The following is a 20677-nucleotide window of genomic DNA, read 5'->3' as shown; positions in this document are numbered from 1 at the left end:
TGGACAGGGAGATGGGGAGAACGCCATGGGGGGGAAAGTGTGCTCTCATCTTCCTTGCTACTAACCTTCTCGCCTTCCTAACCTTCTAGCCTGGCTAAAGCTGCTAGGCTGCTAGGCTTTGCTAGGCTTGCTAGGCTTTGCTAGGCTTGCTAGGCTTCTGGGCTGCTAACTCCGATTCCCCCCTTCTCGCCGCCATTGCGGTTGCTCAGAGGGTATTAGGCTCATTTGTTTTAGGTGCTTTGCCCTTGGGACCCCCCCGGCGGCTCCTGAACCTTGACCAAGCTTTGCTTCTCTCGATTGTCAAACGCCCTTCCGCCCATCGCCTTTGCCTCACTGAACAACTCCTCGACCCGCAACTGCACCCTTCTGGTCGAGCTTCACCTTGTTCCAATCCTTCACCCAAACAACAACCTCACCTACTCGACTCCACCTCTGTCAGTTCTTGTCACCTCCTCCCTCGACAACCCTCTAGCCCCAGCCCGCAGCACCGATCGACAGGCAGGGCCTTCGTCCACACAGAGACACGCTACCACGGCCGAAGAAAGAGTAGCTTCTTTGCTCTGGCCATCATCTCTGCCACCTTTTTGAATCAGCAAAGTTATCTCGACCGCCTGTTGCCGCCGCTTCCTACCCACCCTCTTCCTCACCACACCCCCCCGGTCACCCTTCAACCCATTACCACACTACTTTTAGTCCCTCCTTCAGGCTTTGAAGTCCGTTCTTTCCATTGTGATCGACGCTTTTTCCCGAAGAAAAATCATCTCTCGACTGTTTGCTTCATTCTCCAAAACCGTCGCCCTGCCCGGTTTTGAAATACCCCCCAGTATTCGGTCGATCAGCCTTGCTCGAATGATGATCAGCTTTGGTACAGAAAGCCCCGTGTAGCTTTTGGGCATCCATCTCGCCCTTGAGAAAGCTCTCGCCTCGGTTGCTTCCCCCACCACAACTTCTCTCCGAAGTACGGGTCAAAGAGAGCGGTCTTGGAGTCACCTTTTTTTATGGTTTTGTCCAGGTCGGTCGTCAATCCGTCAAAACACCAACCGATTCTACCAGTTCGATCTTCCGGTCGTTGCTGCCCAAGTGGAGGGATCAATTCCTCAGCTCGCTCCTGACGGTCTTGCGACAACGGCACTCCACTCCGCATCTAGAAATCAAGGATAGCGCTCTCCAAACTTCGCCTGCTACACCTTTGTCGTTGCGCGACGTCGCAAACCAAGCTGGGACGGAACAAACTCGAAAAGGCGTGCTTTTCGCAATTCTACCTCTTTATCTCATCTCGAGGTGTCTTCCCCAGACAATTGGTCCACAACTGTGGGATTTGTTTGATTTCTGGGAGGGTTATAGTGTTTGCTTTGTTGATTCCGAGACCTCCACCACCACTACTCTCACACACTCTCCCCAACACCAAACCATCCTACTCGGACCTATCTACGATCAGATTGCAATTCAGTCCGCCTAGACATTAATTCTCTGGTTGCGCTGCGCCTCTGCGTGTTTGAAAGGGTCGCTGCGAAAGTAGCAAACCCGGCCCCGCAGACGTCCACTCTTTGGTCTCCCATTTTTCCCACCAACCGAGACTTCCAGTGCCAACTGGACCTCAGGTGACCGAACCTGCACAAGGAGAACCTGGACGTGCGACGACAGGAATTTTATGCAACCTGGCGAATGCGTCGTATAACGATCTGCCATGAGCCTGTCCTGTTGATCGCGTGTCCCCCTCTCACCTGTGCATAAGGTCATGCCGCATTTGCTGTACCACGTTCCCTTGGGTATAGAGACGCGGGAGGTACGGGCTTGTTGGTTGCTGCCAGGCATAGGATCGCAGGTTGAAAATGGATGAAGTTGGTGACGTGGATATCAAACACGAGAGACCCCATCACTACGGACAGCCACCTCCAAATCCTATCCACCGTATGCCGCCAGCCGAGACCTCTACGTCGTACAGTTATCCCCCTCCGCCAGGCGCAGGTATGCCACCACCGGCGCCGGCGTGGAACCCGACGCCTTCGCCATACAATGACTCCGCGGACCACCGACCTCCGCCTCCAGACATCCCTCATCAATCGCCATATCCTCCACCACCTCAGCCATATCCTCCCACTCATCCCCCGCCAGGTAGAGAACCCCCAGGCTATCCTCCGGACCCAGGTTACGGCCGCCCAGGCAGCGTGTCGGGCCCTACGAGGTCCCCTGCCGACGTTCAACAACCACCACCGCCGCCGCCGCCACCACAGCAACCTCCTCCTTATCACCCCGTGAGTAGCAATCCCCACGAAGCTCCTTACTACCCTCCCCCAACCGACTACAGGCCGCGTCATGCCTACCCAGGGCCCGAACCCCAGCTCAACGGAACTCACCAGCAGCCTCCTCTTCACGTGGTGACAGGGCATGAAATGATGCCAGGACAGCCTCCGGGCCCGCCAGCGTATGGTCCGCCCTCAGGAGGGCCCATGCCGACACCCGGGCCGTACGCCTACCCTTACCCTTATCATGGAGAACACAGACGAAAGCCAGTCAGAGCTGCTCAAGCTTGCGACTCGTGCCGTCAACGAAAGGCAAAGTGCGATGAAGGGAGACCCGAGTGTCAACATTGCAAAGACAACGGGCTGAAATGCTCGTATCGAGAAATCCCTCCACAAAAGTCGGAGAAGCAGGTCCTAGCCATCACGGCACAATTGGACTCGTTGGCTGAGGACGTAAAGACATTGGCCCAGAAAGCCCAGGAGCGGGACGTGAAGATGGACCAATTACTCAAGCAACAAGATGATAAGATCAACCTGTTGCTGGATCGTCTTATGCAGTCCCGAGCAGATCGACCTCCGGCGACTGTTGACGTACCAATGGTAGACCAGCACAGCCATGTCGCGGTGACAACACCTGCACATCCCAGTCCTGCACACCCGAGTCCTGTCAATCCCAGTCCTGCTCAACCCCCGCCTCCGTTGTTCCGCCGTCAGGATAGCACTTCTGAGGTCAGGTCCGGTTCGCAGTCCCAGAACCCCTCCGCAGCGTCCATCATGCAAATGCGAAATTCGGAAACAGAGAGTATAGACACGCCTATGCCCGCCAAGCACACGACGGCCGCACAGAACCTCGTTCTTTGGCCATCTATAAAGGCTTTGATCCCCAGAGGCATAACGCCGTCTTACGTGTTGGATGAGGAAACTAGCAGAGGTCTCCTGCGACTTTATGGCTGTGGGGAGGGAGAGGACAAAGGAGATGGGCATGAGGGCGCTCCGAGTCCCGCTAACAGCAACTCATCCGAAGGGCGACGCACCGACGACGACACAGCTTCTTCCTCGCCGCATGGCGTTTGGGGCAGCGGGCAGTTGCACGTGCCGATGGCAAATCAGCACCATTCCGCGCGCGAACATCCCGGTGGTTTGAGTCCTAGTGGCGGGCTGATGCTGGATGAGAAAGCGGTCGATCGATACTTCCGGAGCTTCATGGACAATATGCATATTCACCACCCATTCCTCGAGCCCAAGGTTCTCCGAATTATGATCCAATCTTTTAAAAGGAAATACAGCTGGGACTACCGGGCCACGCAGCAGGTTACAGCGATTGGGCACAAGAGGAAGCGAGAGACGACCGACTCACCGACCTCAATGGACGATTACAACAGCCAACCCCCTCAGCCCAGGGGATACAATACGACCGTAGCTCCGATTGAACATTCAGTTGCAAATGCTATCGTCTTACTTGTGTTGGCGCTGGGTAAGATCACGTCTCATCGCGATCCCTTGCCTGGACCCGCGTCAACCGCTACGATGCGAACGTCGACGCCTCATAGCGCACTTTACTCGGATCTTCCGATGCCCATGTCAGCGCCCACCTCTCCATATACCCATCACCCCAATCTGAACGGCACCGTTTCGAGTCCGGCCAACCCTCAGGGGAAGAACATGGACGTTATTCCAGGTCTTGCTTACTTTGCCATAGCTGCGGATATCTTGGGCGAGCTACCAGGCGGCGCCGACGTCTCGCACATTCAAGCTTATCTTCTTGCAGGTCTATATATGGGACAACTGGCACGCATTCTACCGAGCTACTTCTACATCAACAAGGCCTGCGTTGCAGCTCAAATCCTGATCGAGTCCACCCCGTATGTGACAAATACCATGAAACCTGCTCGCCGTAATTTGGTCAATTTTGCGTTTTGGTCATGCTTGCAACTGGAGAGCGACATTGCGGCCGAATTGGAGTTGCCTCTCAGTGGGATAGGTCGATATGAGAGCCCTCAGCATAAAGAGTTTCCAACGGCTCTCACGTTGGAGAGGATCCCGGAGTCCAGTGTGGATGACGACATATTGAGATTTTACTCATACCAAATTCAACTGCGGACCACGATGAATAGCGTTCATGCCACGCTATATCGGGAATCGAAGAATCTACACACGAGGCCAAGCGATAGCATTATGTCTGCTCTGGACGACAACCTGGAGAACTGGAGGAAGATGCTGAATGATTGGGACTGGGATGACAATGACCACGAAAGCCCCAACATCAACGTCGCGCGGATGCGAGGAAAATATTACGGTGCTAAGTACATCATCTGGCGGCCGACCCTGCGATTTGCCCTCTCGCAAGCTACCGCCAATCCTAATCCCACACCCACTCCGAAACTCGCCAGAAGTCGACCATCAGAGTCGCCTGCGGGGCACGGTCACCAATCTGAGGTGACTTCACCCGCCGTGTCGAGCCTCAATACTCCCCACCCGTATGGGAGAGATGTTCCTTACATCCAGCCTGAATTGCTGGAAGGATCTAGGAAGTGTATTGAGGCCGCAATCCGAAGCACTACTTCATTCGACAAAGTCCCTCGCCGTCTCGTTGTCACCAACATCTTTGGCACAGCGCACGCGTAAGTTCCCAAAATCTTGTGAATGCTAAGTGTTTCTTTGACTGACGTGGAGATACAGCCAATTCGGAAATATGCTTGTTTTGTACGCGACCTTCACCTCACCTCACCCAGGCTTAAGCTCGTTGGTGCAGGAGGACGTGTTACGGCGGTTACATGATCGCACAGTGCAGATTCTGCGAGAGAACGAGGCCATTTCTCCAGTGCTGGCCAAAGACCTGAAAATTCTGGAGCACGTACGCATGAAGGTGTTTCCACCGGCGATATATCCTTCGGCAAGCACTGCGTCCAGCTTTTCCTCGGGCCGATAACACCAACCGGATTCGAAGCACGAATATACCAACCCGGTCCAAATTTTAACTTTTCCTTTGTATACCAAGACCCCGGGAGCGCGGAGGGACGCCGCATCGGAATTCATTGCATGTGTTGCTCTATGTATGTGTTATGTGGGCAGGTCCTCCATTTCCCTGAAATTCCCAGGCGGTATTTGTCGAAGCGTTCCAGCGAGAAACCCACGGTCAGCATCGTCGAATAATTGTGTCAAGGTATCCACCAAAGAGTCATCCTCGTCATCAACCACGGAGTTTACGATTATCTGAAATGGCATATTATTGCTTTAACGGCCGAAAGGGAAGGGTGGGCTTTGTGAGTTGTTTGATTGCTAGTTTTGCGAGTACCATACCGCGTCATATGAGAGAAGGAGGAGGAGAAGGCTTCATATGTTTTGTCACAACCGAGAAGAGGGGGAACGAGACGTCCACAAGAAGGACCCATCCAGGTTACCGATCGCAACCTGAGCCCTTTGGAGCTCCTCGCCATATCCTCCTGTGTTAGTGGACCAGCCGAGCAGTCTTTGTTGCAGTCAAAAGAATACTCGTTTTGTTTCAGCTTCAATGATGGATGCGAAGGAGAGGAAGTCTGATCAAGATGCGGCAGTGAGAGTGACAGTGGTGGTAGCAGGAGAGATCTCATCTGCAAGTGGAAGAACATTGGAAGGCAAACGGCAGAGAGATACGTTTTTTCAATTTGTGGATTGTTAGGAGGAGGAAGGGACAGGGTCACGGACAAGGTTAATCTGTACATTATCTTGCAATTGCTCGTACAAAGGACAGAGAGAGGCCTTGAGGGAGTCTGCTGTTACAATATACCATTTTGAAAAATACCTGCTTTTCTTGAAGTGGTGATATATTTGAGGATGGAAGAGAGTACCTGGTAATACGGGGAATCAAATGAGGAGTAAAATGCACACCGTACGAGGCGAAGATACCAGGATACCAGGCACATAGCACCAGGGGTACTTTCTTGAGTGGCAGGGTGGTAAATAAGAAGAGACAATCGAGAAGATGATACACCCAGGACAAGGCTGCGCTAGTATCATTCTGGATTTTGGTGCAAGTGTCCTCGGTAGCGCAGCCTCGTCAGACGTCAGACGTCTAACGTCGACCCGCTCACCAAGTACGAGGGACAAGGCTGAGAATGTGAGATGTATTATTATATTACCGAGTACGCCCGACCTTGGCCATGACCATCCAGAGGCCAAAGCATGAAAAAAGAATCAGGCTGAGCGAGTACATTTCCAGACACATTCAACTCTAATGCATTTGCGCTTGATGATAACTCCCCTTCATTTTCATGGACTGTCGATAAGAGTCACCACTCCTTTTGTGCAGGAGCTCCATCAATTGCTCCGTTATCAGATCCTTCTTTTCTCTCGCTCCTGCTTGCCTTTAGGCGGAGCTTGGTTCGGCGAGAGCTGAGGGGTTCATCCCACGGCCATCACTGTGTTGCCGATCAGCAGGCGTTTCCATCGCGTAGGGAGAGGGTCCAACCCTCTGCAGGAAGTTGGGGTTCATTTCGTCCAGGGTACATATGCAACGCTGAAGATCGTTGCTATGGTCCAGGTCACACACAGCTCTCCATTTTCCGACAAAATAAATCATTTCCGTGGCAAGGGACATGATGACACAGGCGGATTTGGACCAGTTCGTTTGTGCCAGCTCAAGTTCGACTTTAGTCTGAGGCAGCAGGCAGATAACAACCTTGGCCGATAGCCCTTGAGCCTCTGTGACGGTATGGACTTTAACATCGCCCAAACATCTAGTAGTCGCTTCCTGCACGTGGAGGTTTGTGCTGCTCCCATCGAGACTGACAACCATGATCTGGGACGTTTCGCAACCACCCGTCGAAAGCAGCGTCTTGACAAGCACGTCCACAAAGTGGACCGGCGATTGTCCTTCACGATTAATAGGGTCCCAAATATCGAAGAAGTGAGCAAAGGATGTGATGCTTGTGGCGTCGTCATCACCGTCGATGATCCTCAAACCAGCATTGAATCTGTCTTGCATTTTCGTCAAAAAGGATCCAGGAGTTGACGTTTGTCGCACAGCCATCAGTCGGCCGTCATAGAAGACAGAGCTCCTAGGGAAACATAGATCCGAATGTGTCATGCGCTCAAGATGAAGCATACAGCCTGGCCACTGCTCCTTCATAAGCTCTTCCAAGATCGATCTGCCTTCGTGGGGTTTATCTTTGTCTGTCCTTGTATATGGACCGAGTTGCCTATGGTCGCCCAGCAGCACTAATCTAGTCAAACTGTCAAAGTGTGCAGATACGGGTGTAAGCAGGTCATAGTGCGTGATCATGCCAGCGTCTGAAGCGATGAGGACATGAGGAGGCCAGATTTTCTTTAGCCAGGCAACGTGGGACTCTGAATATGTGCATAAAATGACCCTAGAGCCTTCGAACCCGGACTTCTCTTCGAGTGGAAGATGGAGATGTTGGAATCGGAAATCGCAGAAACATTCCCTGAACATGAATCCGTCGGAGATATCATCCAGCCTTGATCTATCGTATCCACAGATTAGAATCTTTTTCTGAGGAGCCTTCCGCAAGATTGCTTCCGTAACTGAGACTATGGCCGAAACTAATCCACTGCCAGCAGGCGCATGAACAAGAGACACTTGATGATTAAAGATGTTTCGAATCACACGGCATTGGGAATAATCCAGGTCGTCGAGAACAGAAAAATCAACCGAATAATCCGGTTCCGCAAATGGCAGAATGTCTCTCACAGCCTCGCCTTGCCGCAGAAACATGGATACCAGGGGGAGGTGGGAGTCGTTTGTCGATGAGGCAGTACGAAATGCGGCTTTGGTGGCTTCCTGCCAAGATGATAAAGGATAGGAACGCTCCTCTGATGCCTCGATAGTGGCTACTTGATGAGCAATGAAATCCCTTGCGCTTGTATACCTCTTTCCTGCTGGTTCAGCGTCATCAGTCACCAGGAGATTACTCCGCTGCTCGAGGTCTGACATCCAAGTCGGCTGCGGGATCAACGAGAGGATGCCTTCGGGCTTCCAGTTCTGAATGGAAGATGTGTCGTCGAATTGGAGTTTGATCCGGCTGAAGATTTTATGTGTCTGATCAAGGGGAAAGATATCTGACGGAGCTGAAGAATGAGGCGGTCTTTGATCGAGAAGAGAAACGTCCACAGCAGGTGAGTCGTCCATTATCCATATCACAATCTGAGCAGCAGCATTATTTGTATCATGTTGGGCCAACAACTCGCTCCCAGCCTGTGCATCCCAGTCCACCCATTGCCCCGAAGAAGCACGTCGTAATAATGCACCGAACACGACCTGCCTCGAATCATAATTCAGGGTGAATTTGTGTCTGCCAACCGTCTGCCAGATTTTGACACGGCCGTCATAGGATATCTCACACTCGCAGCCTGCATGTTGTCCTAACTGGGGAGATAGATCGGTGAATCCCTCCAACTCTCGGCCAACAACTTCGTAAGCCAAGCGAATAAGCGATCTGAAAGACTCAGCTCGTGAAGATTCGACGAGTGCTCTGGAGATTGACATGGCAGAGCATGGAGGTTAGAAAAAATGGTGGTGCATAGCCCAGAGGTCAACAGAGCGCAGACATGCACGACAACGACGGCATTGTAGACGGTTTCAGCGAAACAGAGAAGCCATTCAAAATTATCACTAGATATCAATCAGACACTCTCCATAGAACAGTTGTAGAGGAACTTGCCAACTGAGGACTCTGTTATCACGGGCAGCTAAGCTTATAGGGAAGCGTCTGGTTCACCATGTGAATAGCAATTGAGATAAACAGATTGGGCCGCAACTGTCAGCAGTCTTTACACAGTAGATGGTAGACTTTATCAGGCTGAAATTCTGGACCTCCCGGGTGTGAAACACCACATTCAGGATTGCGATTGGAGATGGTGGTTTGTGGAGGAGCAGATGGAGTCATCTGTCGAGTAGGAGATTTATCTGGGGAGCTGAAGTTGATTGGTGCGTCATAGCCTTGGCCCGTGCCTGCCTAGCGTGAACACACAGTGACTTCCAAGGTCCCTAGCGAGAGGAGGGGGCCCGCCTAAGAAGAGTGTCTCCAGGGTTTTTTAGGTGCCAGAGGTACCTAAATAGAGATTGGGTGCCTAGCGAACTAGGTAGGTATTACCCAGGTATGGGGAATTAGGTGCCTCGGTATGCACGTCGCAAAGCCATGGCACCAAGAATGACTTACATACCGTGTACCAAGGCAGTATCCACAGATGACCTACATCCCCAAGTCCCTCGTACGTACAAAGAACAAGTAGCTAGACCTCTCGGGTGGCTTGTGCAATCATATCAAAAGCCTTGATTCTTGTTCGATTTCAGGGACTGCCCGTTTGGCGTCCGAGTCCCTTGCGCTAGAGCGTCAACAACGCCTCTCAAGGAAGGCTGTACAGTGATGTTATTGAGCAGAAAAGGCGGGACAACCAGGATTCGGAGATGCTGAGCCGGGAGTCATTGTGGCTGGGATTTCCCGGGTGGCCGCACCGCGACGTACTAGGCAGGGTACAGCAGGTGGGTAGTGCCTAAGAGGGACGGCAGGGATGGCTAATGAGACCTACGAGTACGAGTACCTGTACATCTCCAGAGCCTGAGGGGGGCCAAATGGGGGGGCTCGGCTAGGCAAACGACGCAAGGCAACACGTCACAGGTCTCACTCGTCAGGCTTAAAACCATCCACTCACGGGCTGAGGCGTGGTGAAAGTCGCCCCTCGCAAATGAACGATTGCCTTGCTAACTACTAGGACCGCATGCGAACAAACTAGGCGCTGGACTTTGGACAAAGTAGTACCGCCGACTCATTTGTTCTTCACCTCTTTCTTTCCCTCTTGTCCCCATCGCCTTCTTCATTTTCGTCCCCGTACTTGGTCTTCTCGTCAACGTTGAAGATGGACCAAAATCATCTCAGGCGCAAGGATACCACGAAGGGTCCGCCTCTACGCGTTCTGTCGCTAGGTATGTTTCAATATCATGTCGAATTCACCCTCTGTGGTTGATTCGCGCTCAGTGTACTGACCGAGACAGATGGCGGCGGCGTTCGCGGATATTCGATGCTCATTATTCTCCAAGAGCTCATGCACAGAGTCTATGTCGAGACCGAGGGAGAACCACCAGATCGGCAGACCGGCACCCCGAAGCCTTGCGACTATTTCGACCTGATCGGCGGCACTGGCACGGGAGGATTGATTGCAATCATGCTAGGGCGCCTGCGGATGGATCTAGAAACCTGCAAGGCCGTCTATGTGAGGATGACCAGAAAAGTATTTGAGACGGACAAGACATTTGCCGGCATTCCATACAAGCACACTTTATTCAAGGCCTCCAAACTCGAAGAGGCTATCAAATTGTGTGTTCAAGAGCACACCCTCTTTGAGAACGAGGGAAATGACGGCACGGCTTCTGGAGGACGCGAATTCCAAGACTTGACGAGTCCTGTCAGCACCACCAGCACTGCAGTGAGGAGGTCGATCAGCGTTAGAAGCTCCAATTCCATCAACAGTCCCGCAACTCCGCTACGCAACTCCCTGGTCTCCCCCTCGTTTCCTGCCTGGGGCAATGCGAATGCCAGCCTCTATGACAACCGTCCTAATCGGACCAAGACGTGAGTGGTCTTCCCTTTTCCACCCCGGTAGGGGGGCGATACCAATTTCAGGCATAGCTGACTGGCAACAGCGCTGTCACGGCAGTGTACCAAGGGACAAATCCTCGTACGGGCTCCTCAATCCTTTTACGAAGTTACGATAGCCGAAAAGAGCCACCTCCAGAGTACAACTGTAAGATCTGGGAAGCTGGAAGAGCCACTTCCGCCGTTGGCCTGGCCTTCAAACCCATTCAAATTGGTCAAACGGTGTTTATAGACGAGGGCGCAGGCAAATTCAACCCAGCGCCACAGTTGCTCGAAGAGGCCGCCGTGAACGAATGGCCGGGTAGAGAGATAGGTGCCTTTGTCAGTATTGGGACCGGGAAACGGCCTGAAGGTACCAATGCCCGGCAACACGAATGGTGGGAAGACTTCATTGGTGGCAGCATGGGCGCCTTTGCAGAAGCCAGACGCCGACTCATAGCCAAAATCGAAGGCTGTGAAGAAACGCACCAGCAAATGCTCAAAACAGAATTGCCCAAGCGAGGCGTGCCCCTCGACAACTACTGCCGGCTGAACGTCTCAGTCGGTCTCGGAGAGTTTGCCATGAACGAATGGCAGCATTTGGCGCAGATGACGGTCAACACCAGGAAGTATCTCAATGAACCTGCAACCCAAAAAGCACTCATGGAGATGGCCACGAAGCTGGCCAAAATTGAATTGATGAAGAGGAGATACGAGCGCCAATCAGAAGTCCACGCTCGGGAGTCAAGCTGGTCGTTGAGACAGAGTAACATCCCTCCAATTCCATCTCACCCCTCGGCCGTTGAGTTGCCAGCAGACGAAGACACCTACCCTACGACTCCCCCTCAACATTATCGTATCCCTGGAAATCCCCCGTACCCTGATCAGATGGCATTGTCCCAGGATAAATTTGCCTTGGTTCCAGGAGAATCACCTCCGCAGCGCTTGTCAAGCGATTTGCCATATCGAGGAAGGGATGACAAGATATTCGTACCTCCACCACCGCCTACAGCTACAACATATAATCAGTCACAAGTACCTCCTCCAAGACCCCCAAAGACACCAATCAACGATCACGTTTATCCGAATTATCCCCCGCAACGAATTTCACCCGTGAGGCCCAACGGGATTCCACGGCCACCATACCCTGACGACGAAGAGCCTCCGCCACAGTTCAACCGATACAAGAAGCCAGAATATATCCCCAGGTAGTCAGAGAAGGAGGAGACTTGATGACTTTCAATTTATATGCCATACGAAATGAGCGTATGCTTGCACCAAAGGGGCTTGGATAGCCGCCATGACTGTACGATTGTGGACAATTTTGCTTCTAAGTTCAGATACCCAATGAGCAAATGATGTATCGGAGAAACAGGACATAGATAATTCATCGAAATTCGAGACGGACTGGCTTGACTGGTCACAGAGGAATGACATTGCATATTCATATCATAATATCCGCCGTACTGAATACGGCAGAGCATAAGGACTTTGACCGCTTCGGTAATTTGCGCCTTGAAACCTTCATGGCACTCGTATTGCCCCCGGATATATCATATTTGCCCATGACTTGTACATACAAGCCAACCTCAACACCCTGAGAAGCGCCCTCGGATTTATCCTCGTCAACGAAGGACGATGTCACCATGCCGGCGGCAAACTCACAGCCGCCGGTTAAGCTCTCGCTCCCCCTGGTACGTCTATATCGACTAGTGCCACGACCTCTATCAATCCTACCATTTATAGGCCAGTCGCTGACATCTCCTCCAGCAATTTCAGCAGGAGATCTATCAGGTCCTTCGAACTGAGGATGTTCTTGTCATCCTTGCTCGGGGCCTTGGTCTTCTGAAGATTGTCACAAACCTGCTTCATTCGTATGATGCGGCAGGCAATTCTCTCGTTATAGTTGTCGGGGCAGAAGACCGTGAAAATGAATGGATCGGCGAAGCGCTAGCAGAACACTACGCCGTGTCTCGGAGTCCCCTGGCGAAAGGCCTTCGCGTCATCAACACGGACAAAGCCACTGTGGCAGCACGGGAGAAAATCTACGCTGATGGAGGCATTGTCTCTGTCACCAGCCGGATCCTCGTGGTAGATCTTCTTTCCAAGCTGCTAGATCCAGAAACCGTGACTGGGTTGGTTGTCCTGCATGCAGAGCGTGTCGTCGCAACCAGTACCGAAGCATTCATTGTACGATGCTTCAGGCAACACAACAAAATCGGGTTTCTCAAAGCCTTTAGTGACTCTCCCGAACCCCTGACTTCATCATATGCGCCTCTAGCAAGCATGATGCGAAATCTGTTCTTGAAGAAGCCATCATTGTGGCCAAGATTCCATGTCTCGATTGCGCAAAGTCTCGAAGGCAAGAAGAAAGCAGAAGTCATTGAATTGGAGATTGAGATGACTGCCTCGATGAAAGCAATACAACAAGCTATCATGGAATGCGTGGAGACGAGCATTTCAGAACTCAAGAAGGCCAACTCGGGACTTGAGATGGATGATTGGACGCTGGATTCTGCTCTCCATCAAAATTTTGACGCCATCGTCCGCAGACAACTCGACCCGGTATGGCACAGAGTCAGCTGGCGAACGAAACAGATTGCAAACGATCTCACGGTTCTTCGCACGATTCTACACTCTCTGCTCAGCTACGACTGTGTTTCGTTGCTGAAATATCTCGATACAGTTCTTGCAACCCATTCACCACCCCCAAACTCTAAACAGCAAGATCAATCACCATGGCTGTTTATGGATGCTGCTTCGGTCATATTCAACTCAGCTAGAGACCGAGTTTATACTGGCAACGTCGAAGATAGCGGCATCCTGCCTACATCTAAGTTACCGGATTCCCTAGCCCCAGTTCTCGAGGAGCAACCGAAATGGGCTGTTCTGGCGGAAATCCTTCAAGAGATCGAGACTGATGCTTATTTGAATCCAACGCGGAGTGACTCGAATGATACGGTGTTGGTGATGTGCGCCGACCAAGGAACCTGCCGTCAGATCCGAGAATATCTCCAGACCATGCATGTGAAACCTCTGTCTCGAGAGCCAAGCAACGGACAAGCCCCTCATGAACTTGAGGAACAGGAAGCCAAGGGCTCTGCAGAGTTCATGCTGAGGCGTAAACTCCGAGAATATCTCGGCTGGAGAAAAACGTTCGCTCAAGTCAGCGCGTCATTGTTTGAGGAGAATCAGAAGTCTCTTAATGAAATCAAGGGCAATAACACCGCGACAGCTCGACTTGGTAGCAAGGCACCCGCCAACAAGCGCAGACGTGTACGAGGTGGCGGCGCTTCGGGCCTCAACCCGTTGCGCACGGCGAACGGTGCAGTGGCCATAGTTGAGGACAAAGCAGCCCAGGTAGCCGGATTGTTGGCAGAGCTACACCCGACAGAGGCTGAGGCGCTTCAAAAGGACGATATCGTCATCGACGATCTCAATGATGCTGGCGAAGACTTTTTCGAACTGTACAGCCCGGAAGACCAAGTTGTTGTTCATCCATACGATGGCGACCAAGATGACCAGCTCCTTGAAGAGATCAGGCCAAAGTACATCGTCATGTACTCTCCATCGGCGGACTTTATCAGGAGGGTCGAGGTCTACAGATCAAGTCATTCGGACCGCAGTGTACGGGTGTACTTCCTCTACTATGGTAACAGCGTTGAAGAGCAGCGATATCTATCAGCCGTTCGTCGGGAGAAAGATGCTTTCACGAGGCTAATCAAGGAGCGAGGCAGCATGGCAGTCACACTTACAGACGCTGGAAATCTGGATCCCGAGGACGCCTTTCTACGCACCGTCAACACTCGAATCGCTGGTGGCGGTAGGCTTGCAGCCACTGCTGCTCCTCCGAGAGTGGTGGTAGACGTTCGAGAGTTCCGCTCATCCCTCCCAAGTTTGCTGCACGGTCGAAGCATGCAAGTTGTGCCCTGTCAACTGACAGTAGGCGATTATGTCCTGTCGCCAGAGATATGTGTGGAACGAAAGTCGATACGAGATCTAATCGCCTCCTTCAAGAATGGACGACTGTTCAACCAAGCGGAGACGATGCTCCAGTTCTACAAGTATCCGTTTCTGCTCATCGAATTTGACCAAAATAAATCCTTCACCCTAGATCCGTTTGCAGACTTGACTTCTGTCCTCAAGGCTCCAGACGCCGAGACCAGGGATTTGCAAACAAAGCTGGTGCTCCTGACGCTTGCCTTTCCCAGGCTCAAGGTCATTTGGGCATCCTCGCCCTACCAGACGGCGGAAATCTTCGAAGAACTCAAGAAGCAGCAGGAAGAGCCAGACCCGCTGCGAGCGGTGCAGATTGGCCTAGACGAGAACGAAAATCCAGAAGAGAGGACGTTCAACACTGGGCCCCAAGACCTCCTGCGGACGATTCCTGGAGTCACGGCGAAGAATGCCAGTCGCCTCTATCTCGAAGCCAAAAACGTGCTGGAAGTGGCCAACATGAGCCTCGAGGAGCTCGACCCCCTCGTTGGTAAGGAGTCGGGACGACAGATCGTCAGGTTCTTCACTCGCAGGGTTGGGGACGAGGAAGATCAGTCAATGTGACCCTTCGACTGTGCACTCCGTATTGAAACATGAATGGCTTGGAAATGCCGGATTGGATAGCTGCTGTAGCTGCGGTAGGGGCTCTTTGACCTAGTACAAACCATGTACACCATCCTGGACTGCCTCTTTGCCGGGGGAAGAAGTCATTTAGCTTGAGTCAAGGGTTGGTCAAAGGAGGGAGAAAAACAGGTGGCATCACAGTCGGGAGGAATCATTCAATACTAAAGATAAACCGCAAGAAAAACACAAAATGTGGTTGATGTCTTTAACTCAAGTTAGACCCATTTCTCCGAACTCCCGTCAAATCATACGTGCAACTCGTGCTGATGTCTGTCTGCCTGTGAATGCTCGCTGTAAAGCAGCAAAGCGGTAACAGTGCCCCGTCTCTCGTCAAGTCGTGTCCTCCAAGACCTGCTGAATATTCTCGGTGCCTGCATCCAAGAAGAAATCTCTCCCATCTAGATGTCGTCAATATCGACCTCCTTGTCAGAGTCGCTGTCCCGGTCCTCGTCGAACTCGACATTGTCGTCCACACCTTCGTGGCCGTAGGTATCCGTCTCGTTGATCTTTGCGCTCTCGGGAAGTTCTCCGTAGGCCTTCAGAGACCGTGCCTCGTCCGCGCTGTACTTCAGGATGACATCGCCCTTCTCGTCTTGATAGTCCCGCAAACTCAGGAGGATGATGTCTCCCTGGTTAATCCAGACCTTCTTCCGTAATTTGCCTCGGATATGTGCGAGACGTTTCTCGCCGTCGAAACAAAGAGCCTCGAGGCGACCGTTGCCCAACATTTTGAGGACTTGGGCGTATTCTTGACCTTCTTCCTTGAAGGTCAGTTCCCGCTTTTCGTTGTCATTTTCGTTCTTGCCGCGACGTCGATTTTTACCACCCTATTGAAGAGCCCGAGTTAGCATAAGGTATAGATAGAACAATGAATGACACTTCTTGTATGATTTTGCGTTCGCCGCCATGGATCGATGCAAGATATCGTGGCGGGGTAAATTGGGATGCGGTGTGGCGCTTGTGCGAGGGGCCTGTTTGACTAACCTTTCCCTTATTCTTAGGCATGTTGGCTGATTTCTGTCAGTATCAGAGAAGAGAGCGTGCTGGTCTTGCTTGAGGTGGCTGATTTCTCGTAGTTGACGAAATATTTCGTCGAGATTTGTGCGAGAGAGAGAGACGGTGTTTTGTGGAAGAAACTGCGAAAGACAGGCGCAGGTTGACGTTTGTTTGTGAATTCAGCGGCAGTCATTCGTGGGGCAAAATTTCCAGGGCCACCAGAACCACTAGTCCAGGCCTGGCAACTGGCAACAGCCAACGGGCGGACAAGCCAGCAGTTATCCATCATGCCTAGAATCTTCACCTTGCTTCCTCTGCTGCGTGCCTCCTTGCACATATCAAAAAGTCCTCTTGTTCCAATGTCAGCCCATCGTCTATGAAAAATGCCTGCCATATGGCCTCCGTCGTCACCACCCGCCCCTTCAAGCCTCTCCCCGTCGCCCAGGCTCTTGGGTTTGGATTGAAGGCACGTTATACCCCAGTGGAAAACGTTCCTACCCTCTTCGATCACAAATTCCTGGTCGACCGCTACAGCCCCAAGAGAGCCGCGGTGACAGATTACTATTCGAAACTGAAGCCAGACGTGCTTCGATGGCGCGTTATCTCCAATGCCAGCGTCAAAAAAGTTCCCAAGGCCGTCCTGCGCAATCGGCTCAAGCGTAGATGGGCCAGCGCCTTTGCAGAAGCACTCAAAAATGCTGGATACTACCACAACGGGAGGAAACGTTCTGGGCCCAAGGACGGTGAAAAATATGTCGTTGGTCTCAAGGGCACTCTTGAAATCCTGGTCTTCTCAGAGCGTGGCATTACCTGTCCTCATGGCGAGCTTGTCGGTGCATGTGGAGCTCTTCTGAAGTCCCTACAACGAAAGAAACAGCATTTGGATAAAATGAGTGTCGACCCTGCGGCAGAAAAGCCTCGAGAAGACGCTGCGGACACCGAAGGCAGTGAGAATGTGCCGTCCTCCATGTGGTCACTCTGGGGGGGACAACCCTCGTGAGAGATTGATGTGTGAAAATACGTGATACCCTGTATAATCAGATTGTTTGCCTACTGTTTCTACTCGAATGAGAGCCATCCCCGGCACCCTAGCCCGAAGAAGCACGGCCAATCAAGCGACGTACATTCCGACTATCCTCACTGTCGCTGCCTCGCTACTCAAAGGCACGGGTCGTTCGCGATATGGGAAGCATTTACACCTCGACCGCTTCCGGCCTCGAACCAAGTGACCCTTTGCAAGCATTCCTTTGCATTACATCTTCTCCATCTTGTCGCTCCGTTCTGTGTTCCTTTGACGCTGTCTGATATTCTATGTTGAGGTGGTGAGCGTAAGCGATGCTCCTTTATAGTGAATAATAGTTGGCTCATGATGGATTGGTGGTGGATTTGTGCTCTTAGAAGAGTGCAAAGAGGGGATTTGCCGGTACGTAGATAGGGATTAGAGTATTTGCTTGCGGGTTTATCATAGAAGGGCACCCAAGCCATGCCCGAATTTAAGTGATATCTAGGGTCATGCATGCACAAGTAAATCGAGTCCAGCGACTTCGAATTCTCGTTGTGATGTGTACCGAGGCGCGCACCAAAAGTATTGTCAACGCTAGTAATAGAATAACAAGCTGATCAAAAGACAATAGACTTTATTTTCGTTGCCCCTTACAGCGGCCCCCGGAGATATCGGAGCTCAACCCTCGATACCTACAGCGCCTATCAAGACTGAAAATATAGACTAAGCTACCGCCTATTAGCTCTAACTTGTAGCTAGGAGATAGGTATGAGTGCCTATAAGCTTAGAAAATCTTCTATCACAGTAAGTAGCATTTATCATTTAAATTAGCGTAAATAGTACTTTTGGTGTCGCGCCCTCGTAAAGGAAATGCGGAGACTACGGCACAGACGACATGAGAGCGTGGGATATGCTAAGCTGCTTTTCTTAGAAGTGAGGCTGACCTTGAAACTGCCCCTGTCTTGCTTCACGTGCTGCAAGTTGTGTGCGGAATTGCAGCGGCCAACTGCTAGTCGACGACACGTATGTGCCTCCATACATCCTAGAAAATTAATTTAACCCCATTGAATGTAAACGATCAGCATTGCATGTGCCTGTCCCTTGTGCAACAGCGCTCAGCTTGAATTAGTGATTCGTGCCTTTTAGTCGTTCGCTTCGTCTTTCTCTCAGGCGTTGTTCACAGTCAGTTCTCAGCGTCGAAATCATGTTGGTCTCCTTGACCGTTGGTAAGGTCGACGCGGGTGTCGCGGTCCTGCTCACCCAGGACAAGCGGTTGGTAAGTTACGTGCTCTCGATTTCACATTGTCCAGAGGCTGACTTCTGCCTCAGATCGAGTTTCCTTCTATCCTGCTGCCCTCTACCATCACCTCGGGCTCGATCGTCGACATCGAAGTGAAACAGAACCACGAAGCGGAGCAGAAGTCGCAAGCTGCTTTCGCTGCTCTCCAAAGGCAAATACTAAACACTTATGGTCTTCGTGTTCCCGCGACGCCTGTCCTGCGTCTTCGCAATGCCACGCAAACCTCACTGGTCCTCGAATGGGATCCCATCCAGTTAGCTACAACGACCCTACGGTCACTTGCGCTCTACCGCAATGGAAGCAAGGCAGGGAACATACCACGCCCGCTAGACACCCTCAGCACCAAAATGAGCGGGCTGGCGATCGACACCGAATATTCCTTCTACCTGGTACTCAAGACCAGTGGCGGCATATATACAAGCAATACCCTCACTGTCAAGACTCACGCAATGAGCAATCTTACGGGTATCACTGTCACTCCTGGCATACTGCCACCGCAACTAAGAGAAAGTCTCGAACTGGCGATCTCGCGCATTGGCGCAAGGATCAACGACACCGTCAAGATCGACACCACCCATTTCGTCTGCACGGAAGGACGGGGACGCGATTGGGAAAGGGCAAATGAGATGAATATCCCTGTGGTCAGGCCTGAATGGGTTGAAGGATGCGAAAGAGAGGGGAAAATCATCGGTGTTCGTGGATATTATCTGGATGCAGATCCTAAACAAAGACAGATCGGATCGAATCCAAGTCTTTCGGCACCAGCCGGTCGACCTTCCACCACAACTGCACCGCCTGCGCAAGCTCCTCACCAGGCGAACGTGCCTCAAAGGCCGAAAGAACAGCAGCCAAAAAGTCCCGATCGAGAGAGCACTGTGAGCGGTGAACCAGGTCCTGAGGTTATGCCAACTCCACCCCCTCAGAAAGATCTTCCGCCAACACCCGCCGATGGTGGCGAAGAGGAAAGCGAAGAGGACGGAGAGGAGGAGGCTGAAGATGAGATCGAGCAGCCTACAGCGGTCGAACCCAAGGGGAAAGGGAAGGCCCCGGAGGTCGAGTCAGATCAAGAAGAGGGTGAGGACGAGGATGAGGAGGAGTCCAATAATTCTCAGCAAGGGCCCAAAGTCGATGGAAAAGGGACCGAAATGGAGGATGTCGCATTGTGATAGCAATGGCGAGAGACCAAGCTTCAGAGGCCACTCACGAATTGGTTAGGTCGACAATATCTCCAAAACGACCAGCAGCGGTTTGACCGTCATTGGTATGGATTTTGAAGTGGCTGCAACCCGGCCAAGGGGCACATGCGACACCTACTTGTTGCCCAGCACGGAATTGACAACACTTGCGCGGAAAATGCTCCACGATGTTCCCAAAGCCGATGTCCCATGCGGGGAGAAAAGGGCGGTGGGCAGAGACTCTGGTCACCGATTGCCGTCTTCCAAAGTCAAATCCAAACTTTTGCGAGGAAATCAACGTGCTTTCCCGGTCAGCCCACAAGGTCTATAGGGCGGACACTTTCCACCATGTGAAGGAGAACGTCAAGAACAATCAAGAGTTCACCGGTGACCATCATCTCAGTTTTTGTCTCCACACCCGAAACATCCAATCCTCCTGCACAGCGCTGGACAGTTTTAGTTGTATCGACTCTTGACAGGATTTGGCTTTCTGGAAGAGGGCCTGACACATGTCGACAACTGCTCAGCGGTACTTGTACGGGTGACCATCCAGATTCCGCACCAAAGCTTGCAGCTCTCGGGTCACTACCAACGAGGCACAGCACTGCTCTTAGCAAGCCACAAGAACGACTGCGGGTGAATTGGTGCATCTGAGCTGGCCCTATTCCAGGAGTGTCAGCACCTTGATTCGAGCTCCAACTCGTCTCGTATTCCAGCCTCACTAGCTGCGCTGCTTCGACCACTCAGCGCTCAGCCTCGTTGCTGTACAG

General features: G+C 52.0%; 7 protein-coding genes across 7 annotated transcripts; 5 read left to right on the top strand and 2 right to left on the bottom strand.

The window, feature by feature from the left end:
* Nucleotides 1-1832: 1832 nt before the first annotated feature.
* AYO20_09887 (hypothetical protein) lies at nt 1833-5172 on the top strand (the record flags this gene model as incomplete). The annotated part of the gene is made up of 2 exons (XM_022648155.1): nt 1833-4864; nt 4923-5172. The coding sequence occupies 2 exons, from the start codon at nt 1833-1835 to the stop codon at nt 5170-5172; spliced, it is 3282 nt and encodes a 1093-aa protein (XP_022495904.1).
* Nucleotides 5173-6588: 1416 nt separating this feature from the next.
* On the bottom strand, nt 6589-8727 carry AYO20_09886 (hypothetical protein; the record flags this gene model as incomplete). The annotated part of the gene is made up of 1 exon (XM_022648154.1): nt 6589-8727. One exon carries the CDS (start codon nt 8725-8727, stop codon nt 6589-6591), a length of 2139 nt encoding a protein of 712 aa, XP_022495903.1.
* Nucleotides 8728-10097: 1370 nt separating this feature from the next.
* On the top strand, nt 10098-12025 carry AYO20_09885 (hypothetical protein; the record flags this gene model as incomplete). Its single annotated transcript, XM_022648153.1, has 3 exons — nt 10098-10164; nt 10234-10810; nt 10882-12025. 3 exons carry the CDS (start codon nt 10098-10100, stop codon nt 12023-12025), a joined length of 1788 nt encoding a protein of 595 aa, XP_022495902.1.
* A 434-nt stretch (nt 12026-12459) lies between these two features.
* AYO20_09884 (hypothetical protein) lies at nt 12460-15373 on the top strand (the record flags this gene model as incomplete). Its single annotated transcript, XM_022648152.1, has 2 exons — nt 12460-12507; nt 12584-15373. The coding sequence occupies 2 exons, from the start codon at nt 12460-12462 to the stop codon at nt 15371-15373; spliced, it is 2838 nt and encodes a 945-aa protein (XP_022495901.1).
* Nucleotides 15374-15831: 458 nt separating this feature from the next.
* On the bottom strand, nt 15832-16438 carry AYO20_09883 (eukaryotic translation initiation factor 1A, Y-chromosomal; the record flags this gene model as incomplete). Its single annotated transcript, XM_022648151.1, has 2 exons — nt 15832-16260; nt 16418-16438. 2 exons carry the CDS (start codon nt 16436-16438, stop codon nt 15832-15834), a joined length of 450 nt encoding a protein of 149 aa, XP_022495900.1.
* A 385-nt stretch (nt 16439-16823) lies between these two features.
* Nucleotides 16824-17429, top strand: AYO20_09882 (hypothetical protein; the record flags this gene model as incomplete). Its single annotated transcript, XM_022648150.1, has 1 exon — nt 16824-17429. The coding sequence occupies one exon, from the start codon at nt 16824-16826 to the stop codon at nt 17427-17429; it is 606 nt and encodes a 201-aa protein (XP_022495899.1).
* Nucleotides 17430-18636: 1207 nt separating this feature from the next.
* On the top strand, nt 18637-19898 carry AYO20_09881 (hypothetical protein; the record flags this gene model as incomplete). Its single annotated transcript, XM_022648149.1, has 2 exons — nt 18637-18708; nt 18762-19898. The coding sequence occupies 2 exons, from the start codon at nt 18637-18639 to the stop codon at nt 19896-19898; spliced, it is 1209 nt and encodes a 402-aa protein (XP_022495898.1).
* Nucleotides 19899-20677: the final 779 nt, after the last annotated feature.

This window comes from Fonsecaea nubica (genome assembly GCF_001646965.1).
Source record: "Fonsecaea nubica strain CBS 269.64 chromosome Unknown Scaff97, whole genome shotgun sequence".
Taxonomy (NCBI): domain Eukaryota; kingdom Fungi; phylum Ascomycota; class Eurotiomycetes; order Chaetothyriales; family Herpotrichiellaceae; genus Fonsecaea; species Fonsecaea nubica.
Note: the sequence above shows the minus strand (reverse complement) of the source record. Positions and strands in the feature narration are given on the sequence as shown.